The following is an 18,958-nucleotide window of genomic DNA, read 5'->3' on the forward strand; positions in this document are numbered from 1 at the left end:
AAATGGATTTTTCTATGCAATTTTTTTACAAGTCTTATTTTAATTTTCTTGCAAAATGATCATCAATCAAGACATTATTAACATCCTATTAGAGTGTTAGAAAATTCCTAACAAAATTTATAAAATTTTCTCTAGTATATACCCTTCAAAAAAATATTCAGGTAGAAACTTTATCCAATTCACCATCTAGAAAAGCTTTGTACTAATTATTTTTCATGATCGCATTCATTGTAGCTATTTAGAAAATTTTTAAACTTTTTTAAATAAATTACGAAGTGCTTTAAATAAAGTTCAAACAGTTATTTACTACGTGCATAAGAAAAAATAATTATACTTGTTACAAAATATTTAAACTTTATTTTTCGATATTATAAATTACTCAAATTTTCTAAAAACCCACAGTAAATTTTAATTAACTATAATGTTCACGACCATAACAAAAAAAAAAAAATACTCTCCTAAATGGTAAAATAGATAAAGAGTCTATCAAAATACTTTTTTAGGGGAACGCCGTATTAGATTGTATTGTATTATATTGTATTATATTAAATTATATTTTATGTAATATTTTTATGTAAAACTATATGTGTTATTAACTTTTATGGACACCTAAATGTATAATATTTTAGTATAAATTAAAGTATAATATAATATAATATTATATAAAAATATGATATATAATCCAATTCAATATAATACAATACGACTTAATACGAAATTCCAAACCAGCCCTAAATGATTACTTACACTATTTTGAACCTTGTTTAAAACATATGGTCAGATCACAGATGGTGTACTTGCTTATTGGTTTTTTTTAAAAGAAAAATATAAAATAAAGGACCAATATGCTAAGTGAAATATTGTTCTTTCATGTTAACTTCTTTTGAATTGTTTAATGCAAATTTAGATAATTCATGAACAATATTATTACAATAACAAGTTACATCTTAAACACAAATTCAGTGTAAGGAATATTGTTCTGTTTTTTTTTTTATTTATATAATTAAATAATAATAATAACAAAAGAACATTAATTCAATAATGTTGCTTTCAATCGAAGATTCTAGTAATGAAAGTATTGGATTTTGAGTTTGATACCAAACTTTATGAGAAATGCTAAAAAACAAAATATATTAGTACTACTTAATATTTTACTAAGTTACAATTAAATTTCAAAACAATTTCTCCAATTATGTCCTATTTAGTAAATTAAAGAGATTCAGGGATGGAACTGCAAATAAAGTAAAACTCTGGTGACTATATATAATAAATAAACTTTCAGGAACAATGAATTCAAATCTGAATGAGACCTTTCGATTGTATTTATATGACTTGAAAAGTACAACTCCCGCAAAAAAAAAAAAAAAAAAGCCACGTCATCACTTTCTTCATTAGCTTTCGAGATATATATTTGAATTTTCATTAAACATTTTTCCACAACTCCAAACACCACGTGTCAGATTCTAATTGGCTTAAGATTTTACAGTACACACGTTAACGTGACGCTTATATTTCCTCAAATATCAAGATCACCCAATCACGACCGTAGATTTTCGATTCAGATTAATCTCTCACCGTAAAAAAAATAATAATAATAACCAGATAAATAACACAAAAGAGAGAGAGAATAAGTATTTAATTTTAATTAGAAAAAAAAACCATGATTTTCATGATATTTTACGATAATCTTTGAAGGTCCATCATACGAGAGAAATCCTCGAAGCAGACGAACCCATCTCCATTCTTATCAACACCGTCTACCATGCGCCTACAATCGTCTAACGTGCACCGTTCATCGCCGATAGTAACAAAGAAGCTCAAAAGCTCCTCCGCCGAGATCTTACCATCACGATCCGTATCGAAGAAGTTAAACACCTCTTGAAGCTCCGACTCCGGCTCACAAGCCACAGGACCGACTCGGCTCATCAAAGCCTCAACGCTAATAGAACCATCACCATCGCAATCGACTTCGCTAAGCATCGTAGCAACAACTTCTTCGCTCGCTCCATCGCAGCCGCTAAGCCGTAAAAGCAAGGCCTCGAGCTCTTTTCTCGAAACGATTCCGTCGTTATCTCGATCTATGAGTTTAAAAGCTTGATTAAGCTCAGAATGAGTATCGGTCGAGTAATCTGACCACTGATCAGGCAAAACGCTGGTCGGAGTAACCGAACCGACGGATTTGAGATTATGCGAAGTTGAAGCATCTGATGAAGATGATGATGACGTGGATGAACCGGATCCGAATGAAGGTGGATCGGAAGTTGACGAAGATAACTTGTTGCTATCCTTTGACGACCTGAAAAGTCGCTTTGGGCTGAGCTTGAGATTTTTGACGAATTTCATGGCGGAAAAAGAAAAAGTAGAGAGAGAAAGAAAATGAAGAAGAAGAAGAAGAGTTGTTGGTGTTGTTGAGGAGAAATAGGAAGGAAGGTAGTGTGCTTAAATGGTGGATGGAGTGAAGGTACTGCCTCTCTGCCATGGTAGCTTCCACGAAGTTTCGTTATAGTGACTTTTTTGAGAAAGAGAGGAAATGAGTATTTATATCTAATGTAAATTTTTTCCATAATTTATTTATATATATAGGTGACGATTTTGTTTCGTGATGTATTTTTTTAATGTATTTTAGGTACATTAGATGGGTCTCGTTACTATTTTTTAATCCTAATTACCTAGAGTAATTTCAGATAACTCTCTCATCTAATGACTGACGTAACACAATCGTGTCCCTATATATATCTATATTTGTTTTGGTAAGAAATTTTTTTTATGAAATTTAAAAAATTTAAAATAATTTATAAAAGTTAATATTTAAATAATTTATTTTACACGTTTATAAAATAAAAATATTTAAATATTTTTTAAGGAAATTATCTCATATAATGTTTTTTTAATTTTTTTTTTCAAATTTACAGTTTGGGTTTCTAAAGTGGTTTTTTACGATTTTTTGTTGCGATTTAGATTGCAGCGCTAGTTACAATAGGAGTTTCTATGTAGAATTTTGTAAAAATACAAAAAAAATTATTTTAAAGTGTAAAAATGAATAAGCTTCTATTTTTTATCGCATATTGAAATTCATAAAGGTGCATAAGTGCACCTTTAAACATTTTTAATAGGGATAATATTTATAGTTGCTAAAATACACACATCATATTAATTTTTTTATTATTATTTTCTCTCTCAATTCACCTAAGAATTGTCATTTTCTCTTCCAAAAATACTAACAACTTTAAAAGTTGTCTAGTTCCACGTCACATTGAAATTAATAATTTTTTCAGGTAAAAAATTAAAAAATATCATGTAGTCATTGTCTATATTGAGCAATACCTCACATAAAATTACTCTTGAAAAATAGACCACATTGCATATGTGGTAAGAACACTTCAATGGACAATCCCCATTAGAGATGCTTTTATTATTGTATAATTTTCTTAGATTATTTATTGGCGATTCTACAATGCATCCCTAAAAGAGATCCATCGATGCATCTCATATCTCTTTTAGCATCCAAGAAAAAAATTTATTTTATTTTTTTCATAGTCGTGTACATTACAGTTATTTAAGATATCCTACAAAATTACAAAAATTTTGAAATAATTTACAATATAAAATACAGTGTACAAACAATCTATTATCACATAAACGATCATGAAAAAAATTAAATTCAAAAAATTATCACAGATGTTGAAATAGATATGAGTTATATCGGTGGAACTCTTTTAGGGTGCAATATTGAAGCACCCTTTAATATTTATTTATTTATTTATTTTTATTCAATTAATAATTAATTATTATTGAAAAATTTTATAATGCACTCATTTAAAAGGGATGTACTGATACATTGCTATTTGTTTAAGTATCCAAAATAATTTTTTAGTCAAATTTTTTATCGTGGTCATTAAATTATAGTTATTTAAGACATCCTGTAAAATTTTAAAAAATTTAGAAAAGTTTAACACGTTGAAAACTGCTTTCAAACAGTATATTACACGAGTGACTATTTTATTTTATATGCATGTAAAATAAACTGTTTGAACATTATTTTCTATATTGTAAATTATTCAAAAAAAAAATTAGATGTCAAAATAAATAGAAGATGTATTAGTATATTCTTTTTAAGAAAATACATTGTAGATTCACTCTATTAAATAATAATAATATCTGTGGGTAGTTTTTGTCAGTAATGAATGATTAGATTTGTATTCGGTAGTCATTTTCAATCCTACCGTTGATTATACAACACAACTCTCATATCTTAATATTTATTATTATTATTATTCATTGCAAAAAAAAAAAACATTTATTATTATATTATTATTATTATTTTACAATTGTTATTAATATTATTATTTTTGCAAAGAAATTAGTATTTTACAAATTTACTAGGAAGGGCATCTCCAGTGAGGAAATTTAAATTTAGTGTTAAATCAACACCAAAAAATTATTATTTCAACACTAGATTTTTTTCAATTCCAACCACAACACTAAAAATTACACCAAATTTTATATTTTTTATTATTTTATTATTTTATTAATATAATAAGAATATTTTAATACTAAATATATATAATTATTTACTTTTATTTCTTTAAAGTATTATTTAATTATTAAAAACTTTTTTTTTAAAAAATAGTGTGGTCTACAGTGTTCCACTAAATTTGGTGGGACACTGTAGACAATGCCATTTATAAAGATAGGTTTAGTGTCCCATTGAAGTAAATATGGTGTGAAACTACACTATATTTAGTGTTTTAGTGTCCCATTGGAGATGGCCTAATGTAGCAGCGTTTATTTGGGTTTAGCATAAATTGTTGTCACTACCCTTAACTTTATAACCAATTGTACTTATAATATGTGGTATTGTTAGGTCATTTCGGTATTATACTAACATTTTAGAGTAACTTTAAACACTAAATTTCGAGCATATATACTGTGCACTATAACATACACAGCAAAATTTGATATTACATTGGAACAAGTTGTACACTAAATTTTTTTTTGTTGGTGTCTCTCTGTAGATGCTCTTAAAATATTAGTCCTATAATTAGAGTAATAACTTATGCACCTAAAATATAGACCTAAGCACTAAATTTTGTGATATGTGATTGCTTTTCTAAACGGTAGATCTCGTCTCAATTAGATGTTACCGAAAAAATATTGTCAAGTTATTGATTGCAATACTTTGTGCATATTTGATAAGTACATAAATAATAATTTGTTGTGACTACAGTGTCTCACTCTCAACCTATGTTGAGGTACTATAGCACCACTATATCAATTATCAATGATGTCACTTTATTTTCAATTGGAGAGAATTTTAGTACCATGTTTAGTGTTTTGTTGTTTCATTGGAGTTGCTCTTAACTCACATGTTACTAGTGGTGTTAGTTGTGAAAGAAGCTTAGAAAGTTCAGCATACGCTCTTTCTCTTTGTCTTTAGATTGGATTAGAAATTTATATCGTAAATAAAATTTCAAATTATTGACATTTAACATAAACAAGGTTGATCTTGAGATTAGTGGGTCTTATAAAAAATATATATTGTTGGGCCTATGTAAATAATGTGGTATTTTCAAAAAATTACTAAACATTATTTACATTTTTTAAAAATAATTTCTCTTTCAAATCTTGAGATTTAGTTTGTCTTTACTTAGGATTAGTCATACATAAACATTATTTGTAATGAGAAATGTTAAGGGGGACCATAAGGTACAAGCACCACAAGACGTGGCGTGACATATCGCTATTGATGCATTTTAATATTGGGTCTCACACATTTTAGCTTAATAAATGATATGGAAAATCACTAGCCAATTATAAAGTGGTACTTTAGTGTTTTACCCAAGATTAGCCATACATAAATATTGCTCCAAATGAGAAATGTTAAGAGGCATCTTAAAGTGTCAAATATCACAAATAAGAAGTGGCAAATCACTATTGGTGCATTTCAACATTAAGTCCCACATAATTTAGTTTAACAAATGATAAAAAATACTCTTACCAGTTATAATACGGCACATCAATATATTGTTTATTGTTATTGTTGTTACATTGATATTTTTTGGTGTTTTACATTTTTTTTTTCTAGTATAACTCTATTTAGTTATAACTTCTTAATTATAATATAATTTACTTGGTCCAAGTGTATTCTTAGATAAAAGTTCTAATGTACTTATAAAATAAAAAAATCACCCGTGTAATAAATTGTATGAACCATATTTTCAGTGTATTATATATTTTTTTTTTAATTTTTTAATATTTTGCATGATATCTTAAATACTACAGCGTACACGATTATAAAAAAAATTGACTAAAAAACTCTACCAAATATTGAAATCGATAAGAGTTAATATCGTTGTGTGCAGTCTAGAATTTTCTAATTTTTTTAAAGAAAAAATAATTAACCCTAGTACATGCATACGTAGAGTAGTTAAGAAGAGGAAGGATTTTTCCAATGTGAATCTGGCCACTTGATTGTTCAATAACTCCTTTTTTGTATTTTAGAAAAAAATTAAAATTTTTTGTAGTAAACTTCTTAAAAAGTTGTTTTGGTACATTCTTATGTACTTCGATATCCGGAAAAAAATTAGTTTAATCTTTTTGTAGCTATTTAAAACTATTTGTAAATTTTTAATTTTTTTTGAATAGTTTATAATACAACAAATAAGGTTTAAACAGTTACTTACTATGTATATAAAAAACTATACAACAAAATATGTAAATTTTATTTTTGACATTGTAAACTATTTAGAATTTTTAAAAAATTTACTAATGGTCCTAAATAACTATAACAAACACGATTTAAAAAAAAAATAAACTAAAAAAATTATGCTAAAACTGATAAAAAATCTATCAAGCACACCTCTAAAAAAAAGTGTATTGGGGACTTATCAAATTATCAAAAGAAAAAAATATATATATATTTGGAAGAAACTATTGTAGCTTCCTTTAATGTGGGATAATCATAAATAATTATCACCAAAGTGAACTTTTTTAAATAGAAAGGTGTTTTTGTTCATTGTAAAGTTGAATTTCTTTTCATTTTTCTTGCATTGGATCTTGTATATTTTTGGATGTAATGGCTATAAAATAGACACATAATTACTGTTCAATATATATATGGATTATAAACACATAATTATGTTTGGTAAAACAAATTTCTTCGGTCGGTTTTTAAAACTTTTTTTTTTCATATAATACTTTACAAAATTTATTTTAAATTAATTGAACATCATTACTTCACTAAAAAAAATCTCAAATTTAATACTAATGAAACTATAATCTTATGTTAATTGATCTTATAAGAAGAGCTTTATATTTTTATGTTAATTCGCACACTTTTTAGAGCACTCCCAATAATTTTTTTTGCTCTATCTTTTAAAATAATTATACAAATTTTATTTTATTTTTCTATTTTATTTCAAACTTTTACATTATATCATACATCATTAAATATTATTTTTTTTTAAAAAAAATCAATATATTTTATTTATTTCAAACATATAATATAAATATATATAGATATATATACATATCTATATAAAATAAAATATTAAAATCTAAAATATATAGTGTGTTTTTAATTTAAAGATAATTACATAAAATATTATTTTTTGTAAAAAATTATATGTTTATATGTTTAATTTTTTTTTTACGCTTTTAATGTTTTCTATAGAAACCACAAGAAAACTACATAAAAGTAATAAAAAAATAATATTCAAACAACATCAAAATAACATACAGATAACAAGAAATCAACAATAAATTAACAAGAGTACAACATAAAAAGACTATATTTTCTGTAAATAAAATCATAAAAATATTTAAAATTCCGCACAATTGTATTTTTGTGCATTTGTGAAATAATCCCTTAATTTATTCTTTAAATATTTTAAAAAACATATATTTATTTTAAAATATCCATTGTGAGTGGTGTTGTAAATTCGTGTGTATTGTGCGGATGCGACCCATATTTATTCATGCTTTTCAAAAAATGGGTCGTTCTAGGCCGTGCCACAGAAAAATATGAGTCATGCTATATCGTGCCAATATTTTTAAAGGGTAGGTCAGCATGGCCCGTAGGCTCGATATTTTCATGTCGTGTTTTGCTCGTGCCAACCCCTATTTTTTAAACAGACCAGCCCATTTTCATATCCAGACTTGAATTCGTGCTTTACTTTTTCATATATATATGGGTGCACACTTAATGGGTATTACCCATGAATGGGTAAAATTAGAAATTTTGGAGTTTTTATGCTTAATTTTTCTATCTAATTAAAAAAAATCTCTCATTTTTATATCATATGAGCTGAGATTGTTCCATCGATAAAAAAAAAATTAAAAAAAAAAGTTTTTTAGTAAGAAAAATAAATAAAGAAAAAGTTGAGTTTGAGTTAAATATTTTTGTATGAACATATTTTTGATATAGTGTAAAAAGAGATATTTTTTTATATTTTTTTAATTAAGTAGTTATATTAAGCATAGAAATTCAAATTTGTGATTTCATTATTCGTTATTAGATCAAAATTCGATAGTTTGATATTTTTAAAATTAATATTTATAGTTAAATTTGTTTAGTAACCATTCATGAGTGATACCCATTAAAAAGTATTCCATATACAGTAAAACCTTTATTCAAGAATACACTTGGGACTAAGCAAATTATATTCTAATTGAGAGGTTATAATTAAATAGAGTTACACTAGAAAAAAATTAAAATACCAAAAAATATCAATATAACAATAATAACAATAAATAATTATTAATACTATATTATAATAGAATTGTTTTAAAGTAAATATAATGTTGATACATGTTGACCGAGGTTTTCGGCAACTATTAAAATATATTTTTAATAATAAGCTGTAAGAAAGCGAGATGAAGACTTTTTACGTGGTTGGGGCGTTAATGAGCCTTAGTCCACGAGCCACTGCTATTAATGGATGTATTTAATACAGACTTTACACTTGAGAGAATGTTTTTCTCTTAAACACAGAGAATATTCTTGGTGAGTTTTTCTCTTCTTGCTCTTTTGCAACCAAGATTTTCCGACCCCATTAAATGAGCTTTGAGGGGGTATTTATAGTGTTTTGGTGGGGTAATCCCTAGAATTGTTCTTACACATGTATCTGTAAGTATCCATAAAGTTGGGCATTTCCGATGAATATAACATGGGTGATGCATGGTCAAATCCCTAGGTGCTGTAGGGCTTTTATGGAGAATGTCCTTTTTGTCTTATGATTGACGTGACTCTTCGCAGAGTAGCCGTCGCTAGACTTAAATGATCATTACTGTAGCGCTGCTGTTTGGGGGTTGTGCCGTCAGACTTTATTGCGTGTTACAGTCCCAACACGCTTCCTCCCATGCGGCATTAAATGCGACTTGATTTCTCAGGAGAGACCTGACACATCCCGGAGAGCCTTCACGCTATGCTAGCTTCCGGGAGTAGCTTATACTCCGGGTGTCTCCTCCGGGACCCATGTTAATAGCGCTTCCTGGTGGCATAAAAAGGCTTAGCAAATCTTTCCAAGTTATCTGATCCACGTGTTCCCTCTTGACTGGTCCACGTATATTGGGCGAATTTAGGAGCAACATTTACCCCCCAAGCCTTGTTTACTTAGTAAAAATAAACCAAGGCTTGTTCAAGTGTCTCCAGTTGGCCCCTCGTTTCCCTAGCTCGAGCCTCGAGCGCGTGGGGGCACATTAAATGATGTTATTTAATGCGACAATATGCTTGTTCGCAGGAATGTTTCCAGCCGCCTCCTCGGTCTTATGATACGACTTGGGGGCGCGTGAAGGTGCGCCTAATAATGGCATTAAATGCGGTGATTCACTTTTGCAGAGGTCGATTCGTTTCACGCCCCATGATTGATGCGGCGCATTGATGGTGTCAGACGGATACTCAAACGTTTCCACCGCCTTAATGGTAGATTGATCTAGACCGTTGATCTTTTTGGGAATTCGAATCGTGCGTTTCCCCCACCGTACGATTGGTAGGTGAAGACGCCTGTTCCTCATGCACTTTTGCCTATAAAAGCCACCACCTTTCCTTCATTTCGGTTACTTTCCATTCCTTGCCATTTCTGCTCGAATTTCTCAGAGAGAAAATTTCTCGAAGTAGCACAGACTGTTTTAACACTTAAACACTTCTTTTAATTTTCCAGTGTTCAGTTTTGCCAGTGCCTCTCAACTCTCTCTCAACCATTCCCAGTACCCCCAGTTCGACAATCAACTGTAAGTTTCTTGCATCTTTAGATAATAACATGCTTACATTTACTTTGTTTGTTTTCTGGGTTCGCATTTAGAGACTTCTGGGTGTGTGAGTGTTTGAGTTCTTCGAGTTCTGCTTTATGTTTACTGTGTTAGTTGTAGAGTCGCCGTTGTAATGCCTCTGTTGTAGGCGTACAGCTTTGCTTGAAGAAGGCCATGTGTTCTTCGATTAGCACTTGCTTAGGGCATAGGAAGACTTTTCTCTTTTCTTTTCCTTTTTGCAAAACCACTTTTCTGCGATTTTACTGCACCCGACACTTGTTCAGGGATTCTCTCTTGAGTTTCCCAGGCGACACGTGTCCGGAGGGGGCCTCTTTCCAGCGGTTAGGGGACCCCCACTCCCTTTTTCTTGATTTAGGGTTTGGTATGGGACCTAACTGGCGGGTTTTTTCTTTTTGTTTTTCTCGGAACATAAAATGTACGTTTCGGCTCGAAATCTTCGAAGAAGAAAGGGAAAAACATAGCCACCCTGGAGGAGGTTTCTCTGGGACCTGTTGCCCAGGAAGGGTACAAGTCCCGTGCCACTGGTTGGGAAGCGGCCGAGCTTCGATCGACCCTAACTTGCCCTCACCAGCTGGAGAACATCATTAATGTGGCTGGGATCAAACCCTCTACCTCAGGGACCTTCCACCGGCCTCCTCGCGACTCGGAGACGCCTAATCACAACTATGACGGCTTCGGGGCTTGGAGTCAGACCCACTTGATGGCCGGTGCCATGCTCCCGCTCCAGGATTATTTTGTTAATTTGCTTGTATTTGTCGGCCTTGCGCCATACCAACTTATTCCTCAAGCTTACCGCCTGCTTTCAGGCTTATTTATTTTTTACACCGCCCGCGGTGAGGGCTCCCGGCCGGCGGAAATTTTATATTTTTATGAACTTGTATCCATCCCCAAGAAAGGGGACAAACTTAAGGATGGTTTTTATGGGTTCCGGATCCACCCTGCTAACGAGGGGATGGTTCCATATAATAGGCAGACTCATGTTAAGGAGTACCGCCACCGATTTTTCTTCTCGTCCGGGTTCAGGGCCGTGGACCACCCGGAGCTTCTCACAGAGTGGGTGCGGATCCCACCTTACCAGCGGACGCTCACCACTCAGGCTTTCCTTCGAAGGGCCTAAGCCTTCGCCTCCTATGACCACGCCGATCTTGATGTCGGGGGCCTGGTCACCACGGAGAATTGTAGAAAGGCTAAACTTATCCTTTCTCATCAATCCGTGGATGACTCCAACCTCTCCAAGGTCATCTGCCCTAATGTGAGGGCGCCGGTTGCGGAGAAGGCCTTCCGGGATGAGCTCATTGCTACGGCAGAGAAGAAGTACCAAGACTATCTCTACCGGAAGGCCCGGGAGAAGGCGTATTCTAAGGCCCGGGCTGCCTACGGGAGAGGGCTTCGCGTGGGGAGTCCGGTGGTGCGAAGGAGCCAAGCCATCGGCGGGAAGTCCGAGGCAAAATTTTTTGACAAGATTCTTCAAGAAGAGATTGGGGGTCCTTCCGCCGGGGGCCCTTCGTCTTGAAGGTTCTTCGAGAACCGAGACTTCCGGCCTCGGCCTTCGGCCCCGAACCAAACTCGGGTGCTCCCGGTGCTAGCACTTCCGGTGCTGGTGGTAAGTCTCCCTTGATAATTCACTATGTCCCTTCCGTTGATGAATATACCAGTCGTAGGCCCATAGGGTTCGACGAGCGTCTTCGTAGGTTTAAGATGCCGTCGACCCGGTGGGGGGATCATTTGAAGGAATTTTATTTTACAAACTTAGGAGATTACCTAGGTCGGTCCCGGATGGGCCCCGGCCCTCCGGAACCTATTCCCTTAGGTCCGTCGGCTTACATAGCGTCCAGCTGGTTTCGGCCCTCGGACAGTTATCTTGGAGATGATGCTGCCAGCATTAAAGTTCGGGACTTTGCTAGGGCCGAATTAGGAAGTCCGGGTAGGAGTAGTTTATTTGCTGCACCTTTCGTAAGCAGTTTCTCACGAACTTCTAACACTTGCTTATTTTATTGGAACAGGTACCTCCATGGATGCCATCCTGGAACAGCTTGCCGGGGTCCATACTCCGGTGGCTCCTCCGGCTTTCACCCCCTCTCCCCCGGCCCCTTCCTTGAAGGTTTCTTCCGGCGCTCCTCTCGAAACCATTGACTTAGTGGATGACGAGGAGGTTCTTCCGGGAGAAGGCCAGGGGAAAGGGTGGGACTTCTCGGAGGAAGCCGCCGAGGGTGCTGGAGAGCCTCAAGCCCTTCCAGTGGTAGCAGAGGAGGACGAGGAGGAGCCTGAAGTGGCTCTGATTCGCAAGCGTAAGGGCAAGATGATTGCCCAGGATGAGCCGAAGAGGCCTCGGAGGGCCGACACTCCCGCTCATGGCCTAGACGGCGGGGTTTCTTCGATGGAGGAAAATCCTGCTCCTCCTCACATTGAGCTTACCCCGATTCCGGGGGATGAGGTGAGGCAGGAGCTTCGCATAGCCAAACACAACTACGCTATGGACGAGTACTCCCGGGGATATGCCGAGGTGGAGGCCCTTAGGAGGATTCTGCGAGCGGAGGTTGAGGCGAGCATCAGCCATCCGGACTATCATGATCCGTGGAACCTCAACCTGGATCCTTTAACAGACTGGTTCCGTCCCCTCCTAGGGCCCACTTTGGCTCCCTTTGCCGCGGAAATGACCGGTGAGTTCGCTTCTCAGCTTACACGCTGTGCACCTAAGCGGTTTGCCACTTGCGCTTCCCTGAACTCCATCTTCCGGAGTCCGGGACCTCAGCCATTCCCTCACAGTGGTAAGTACTTTGCAATTTCTTGCGTTTCCTTTTTGGTGTTTGTGTTTTGTTTTCTTCCTTTGAGAAATTTTTCCTTATACCCCGTTATGGTTCAGCTTGCGTACCGAGGCTGGTCGCCTCTCCAGGAACATTATAAACCACGGCTTCGCTCTGTCCGACTTTGGGGACATGAACGACGTCAAGAAGGTCCTCCAAGACCTTACAGCGGAGAGGCAGATCTACCAGGAGGCTGCCGAGCGCCAGGAAGCAGCGGCCAAGGCCAAGGAAGAGAAGGCCAAGGCTAAGGAGGAGGAGGCCATCCGGAGGGAGGCTCAGGCGGAGGACATGATCCAGGCCGAGGCCCAGCGGAGAGGCAGGATGGAGGCCCATCATCAGGAGGAACTAAGGGCTCAAACCGAGGCTGCCGAGAAGGCTAGGCGAGATCTTCGGGAGGCCAGGGAGGCTTTGGATGAAATGGCCGCCAAGGTGAGGTCTCTAGAGGAGACTCACCAGTCGGATATCGAATCCAAGGCCGCTCTAGCTGCGGAGTTGAAGGAGCTTCGGGACTACAAAGACCAGTCTATCAGGAAGGCCAAGAGGGCCGAGCTCCTTTCTCCTGTCTCCTGCGCCCGGTGCCCGAAGCGCTTTGATGATGGTGTCTACATGGCTTGGGCCACCAATGATCAGAGTATCAAGCTTACTTTTTATCCCAAACCCGAGGACATGATTGCCAAATTTCGGGAAAAGAAGAAAAGGCTTGATGCTGAGCTTGAGGCACGGATCGGACCTCGTCTTCCTCCGCGGGCTGACTGAGCTGCCATATTATTGACCCAGATTTTACCCGTTCTTTTTATAACTCTTTTTTTTTTGTTTGTACATACTTGCTGCTGCCTTAGAACAATTTGCATGCAGGCGGCAGCTTTTATTTGAAGGGGAGACAATTTAAGGCCTGTCCCCGGGCCATTTACATGTGTATGACCTACCCTTCGGGCTAGGATATTTTTTTATATATATATGCGGTCTTTTTTCACACTTATATATTTCAACCTGTCCTTTGGCTCAGGGTTTTTATACTTATGCTTTTTATTTTTGCGCATATTTTTTGACCTGCCCTTTGGGTCAGGATATTTTACTTAGCTTGACCTGCCCTTAGGGTCAGGATATTTTACTTAGATTGTTTTTGTTTGTCCGTGCGGTATACCCTAGTACCCCCCTGAGTGGCATAGAAACTTTGTTTTTAAGGCACTCAGTTTTATTTAATATAGAGGAGGCATACATTTGGACGGTACAAACCCTTTGAACAAAATCTAAGTCTAATTCGCTACTGGTAATATTTTCTGAGGTGATCGGCATTCCAGGCTCTTGGGACAGTAGTTCCGTCCATTCTTTTCAGTTTGTAAGTGCCAGAGCCGATTTTGTCCTCGATTTCATATGGTCCTTCCCAATTCGGTCCAAGTACCCCCACTCCGGGTTCTTGGGTGGCTGGGAAGACCCTTCTTAGGACCATATCCCCAATAGCGAATTTTCTGTTTTTAACCTTGGAGTTAAAATACTTGGTCACCTTCTTTTGATAAGCGGCCATCCGTATTTGGGACTCATCCCGGAGTTCTTCGACTTGATCCAGAGCTTCTTGGAGCAGGGCCTGATTGGTGGCCGGATCGTAAGTCGTCCTCCTGAGGGATGGGAATAATGTTTCCACCGGGACCATTGCTTCACAACCGTACGCCATTGAGAATGGCGAGTGACCGGTTGTGGTTCGGGGGTCGTCCGTAGGCCCACAATACCCTTGGCAATTCTTCAGCCGGTTATTTTTACGTGCCAGCGGCTTCTTTTTCAAGGTGACCTTTAGGATTTTATTGACCGCTTCCGCCCGGCCGTTTGTTTGAGGCCGGCTACCGCGAGAAGCTTTTCACTACTCCGTGTTGGTTGCGAAGTCGCAATTCCTCGCAATCAAATTGCTTTCCATTGTCTGAGACTATTTTGTGAGGTAAGCCGTATCGACACACTATGTTTTTGATAACAAAGTCCAACGCCTTCTTAGCGGTTATTGTCTTCATAGGCTCAGCCTCTGTCCACTTGGTGAAGTAGTCCACTGCTACTATTGCATACTTTACTCCTCCTTTTCCCGTAGGTAGAGACCCGATGAGATCTATGCCCCAGACCGCGAAGGGCCGGGGGCCGGTCATCGAGTGATCTCATTTGGAGGAGCTCTCGGTATGTTCGCGTACCTTTGGCACGAGTCACACTTTTGGACATAGTCTATACAATCTTTTTTCATTGTTGGCCAGAAGTATCCCTGCCTCAATATTTTCTTTGAGAGGCTGGGTCCTCCCGTATGATCTCCACAGAACCCTTCATGGACCTCCAGCATAATTTGTCAAGCTTCAGGGTCCGATACACACCTTAAATAAGGCATGCTGAGTCCTCTTCGGTAGAGAATTTGATCCATCATTACATAACGATGAGCCTGATACTGAATCTTTCGAGACAGTGCCCTCTCTTGGGGCAACTCACCTGTAGTTATGTATTTTATGATGGGGACCATCCAGCTGGGTTCTTGCCCAACCGTTTGTGTGGTCTCTTTTATTTTGATGCTTGGCTCTGCCAAACGTTCCACTGGTACTACCCCCAGCTCTTCGATTTCGCTGTTCGAGGCTAACTTAGCCAGACAGTCCGCGTGAGCGTTCTTTTCTCGGGGGATCCTTTCTATTTTATAGTCCGTGAACTCGTGGAGCAGTTCTCGGACTATTGTTACGTACGCGGCCATCCTCTCGCCGCGAGTTTGGTATTCTCCGGAAACTTGGTTTACGACCAGCTGAGAATCGCTGTAGACTTCCACCCTCTTGGCTCCTACAGCTTTAGCCAATTTTAGCCCTGCTATCAGGGCCTCATATTCGGCTTCATTATTCGAAGCTGTGAAGTTGAATTGGAGTGGTGCCTGGAGCCGCAACCCAGTAGGTGATATCATAGCCACTCCGGCTCCTGAACCGTTTTCATTAGAAGCTCCATCCACAAATACTCTCCAAGTGGGGATGGGTGGCTCCGGTGTATTGGCTGTTGCCTCGGCTTCATTACATTCGGTGATGAAGTCCGCCAGGGCTTGGCCTTTTATGGAAATCCGGGCACGTAATGTAAGTCGAACCGACTCGGCTCCATTGCCCACTTGAGGAGTCTTCGGATGCTTCGGGCTTTTGGAGAACTTGCGGAGAGGATGATTGGTCAAAATTCGATCGGATGGGCTTGGAAGTATGGTCTCAACTTCCGTGATGCCATCGGAGGCGAATACTAACTTTTCAATAACCGGATACCTTGTCTCGGCCCCTACCATGCGTTTACTAACATAGTACACGGGGTGCCGAATTTTTCTTCCTCCGGACCAATGCGCACGCGACCGCATGTTCGGAGACGGCCGAGTAGAGGAACAAGTCTTCTCCAAGGACGGGTTTTGACGGGATAGGAGGCTTAGCCATATGGTCTTTTAACCTTTTGAATGCCTCCTCGCATTCATCGGTCCATTCGAACTTTTGGCATTTCTTCGGCATGTTGAAGAAGGGTATGCACTTGTCCGTGGACCGTGAGATAAAGCGGCTCGGTGCGGCTACCTTTCCGTCAAACTTTTCACGTCCTTATGTTTCTTGGGGGATGGCATGTCCAGGAGAGCTTGGATTTTCTCCGGGTTTGCCTCGATCCCCCTTTGGCTGACTATGAAGCCCAGGAATTTTCCCGATTTGACCCCGAAGGTGCATTTTTTCGGGTTGAGTTTCATGCCGTATCTCCGGACGACATCGAAACATTCCTCTAAGTCGCTTGCATGGCTGTTGCATGCTTTGGATTTGACGAGCATGTCGTCTACATATACTTCCATGTTTCGTCCCTGGGAGGCTTTTAAACATCCGGTTAACCATTCTTTGATAGGTTGCTCGGCATTTTCCATCCGAAAGGCATGACTAGGTAACAATATACCCCCTTATCGGTCCCGAAGCTAGTGCACTCTGGTCCGCCGTATGCATTTTTATTTGGTTGTACCCGCATAGGCATCCATGAAAGATAGCGAGTTTAAACCCGGACGTGGCGTCCACCATCCGGTCGATCTGGGCAGCGGAAAGCAGTCCTTTGGGCAGGCTTTGTTTAGATCTGTGAAATCTATACAAACCCGCCAAGTCCCGTTTGGCTTGGGCACCAGGACCGGATTGGCTAGCCATTCCGGATAGTATACGTCGCGGATCATGCTATTGGACAAAAGTTTATCCACCTCTTTCTCTAAGGCCTCGGCTTTCACCGAGTCGAGCGGGCGTCTCTTTTCTTTGTACGGGGGCATGTCCGGTTGACATTGAGTACATGGGTGATGACATGAGGGCTGATGCCGGTCATGTCTTCTTGGCGCCATGCGAAAATATCGATGGCGCCCTTCAGTGTTTTTATTATTTTATCTTTTTCCTCCGGATCTAGGCTTCTCCCTATCCGGAGTACTTTGGTGGAGTCATCGTCGCACACTGGTATCTCTTCGACGTCCTCCATTGGCTCTACGATCCTTTCGGATCCTATACGAGGATCCAGCTCGTCTTCTTCAGCCTTCTCTACTTCAGGGGGCCCCCGGACCATGAGTACTGGCAAGCGGGTGGCAACATTGTAACACTGTCTGGCCTCTCCTTGATTTCCCCTCACCGTTCCGACTCCGGCTTCCTGGGTAGGGAATTTTAGGCATAGGTGTCGGATTGAAGTTATTGCACCAAAGTCGACGAGGGCCGGTCGGCCTAAGATCGCGTTGTAGGCTGTTGGACAGTCTACCACCACAAAGGTGCAATACTTGAACGTGCTTTGGGGGGTATCCGGGCACAGGGTAACTGGGAGCCTGACTTTTCCCATCGGGGTTAGCGTTGTCCCGTTAAACCCTGTGAGCTGCGATCCACTAGGAGAGAGGTCCCGGTCGGTCAACCCTATCGCAGTGAAGGCTTCTTTGAAGAGCAAGTTCACGGAACTTCCATTGTCAATCAGGACCCTAGCCACCACTTTATTTGCGATGGGGGTCTCTATGACCAGCGGGTCGTGATGAGGAAAGCGCACCGTCTTGGCGTCTTCTTCCGTGAACGTTATGGGTTGGTCCATTAGCCGAGGCCTTTGAGCTGGGAGTTGAGTGACCTCCCACACCTCACTGTGTCTTGCGGCCTCGGCATATCTCTTTCGCTCCTTCCGAGTGTTTCCTCCGATATGGGGACCTCCGGAGATCATGGCTACCCGTCCATTAGGCCGGGGCGGTAATCCGGGTATATGCTGGGCGTCACCTGCGGGAGCAGCTGGAGGCAATACTCCTGTTGTACCCCCTGGTGTTCCCGAATGCATACCCCCTGCCACCTGCCCCGGGTTAAGGTGGGGTAACCTATTTTTGATCCACTCATAGAGGTGGCCCAAACGGATCAGATTCTCAATCTCATCTTTGAGATTTTTACACTCGTTGGTGCTGTGGCCAATGTCGTTGTGGTACTCGCACCTTTTACTCGGATCTCTTCGGGAGCTGTCTCTGTACAATGGCTGGGGTCTCCGGTAGTGCGTATTCTGCCTTGTGGCAAAATATACACGTTCCTGAGAGTCCGTGAGCTCTGTGTACTGGGTGTATTGGGGTGTGTACCCCTTCTTTTGGCGCTTCTCTCCCGTTCGGGTGCTGCCCTTGGAAGACCTTTTGCTTCTCGACCCTTGGGTAGGACCTGTTAAGCTGGCGGTTGGGGCGGCTTGTGAAGGAGTCCGTCCATTCACCCCAGACAGGTTGCCGTAATGGGAAGATGCCGGGGGCAAAGCTTGGCCCTCGTCGTATCCGGAGTAGCAACCGTATGCCACTTATCGGAGGGGTCGCGGTCGGGACGACCCGAGGGCGATACTCCCGGCATGTATCCTGCTATCCCGGTGGGATAATAGCCTCCGTAAGCCACGATCTGGGCTTCTTCGAG

At 39.1% G+C, this 18,958-nt stretch overlaps 1 protein-coding gene across 1 annotated transcript; it reads right to left on the minus strand.

The window, feature by feature from the left end:
• Positions 1-1,292: 1,292 nt before the first annotated feature.
• Positions 1,293-2,619, minus strand: LOC115709729 (probable calcium-binding protein CML36). Its single transcript, XM_030637909.2, has one exon. It carries the CDS (start codon positions 2,341-2,343, stop codon positions 1,678-1,680), a length of 666 nt encoding a protein of 221 aa, XP_030493769.2. The 5' UTR covers positions 2,344-2,619; the 3' UTR covers positions 1,293-1,677.
• Between the last annotated feature and the right edge of the window lie 16,339 nt (positions 2,620-18,958).

This window comes from Cannabis sativa, chromosome 3 (assembly GCF_029168945.1).
Source record: "Cannabis sativa cultivar Pink pepper isolate KNU-18-1 chromosome 3, ASM2916894v1, whole genome shotgun sequence".
NCBI classification, from domain to species: domain Eukaryota; kingdom Viridiplantae; phylum Streptophyta; class Magnoliopsida; order Rosales; family Cannabaceae; genus Cannabis; species Cannabis sativa.

Excerpts from the sequence above, each read along its gene's own strand:
- LOC115709729 (XM_030637909.2), bottom strand. The coding sequence starts at position 2,343 with ATGAAATTCGTCAAAAATCTCAAGCTCAGCCCAAAGCGACTTTTCAGG.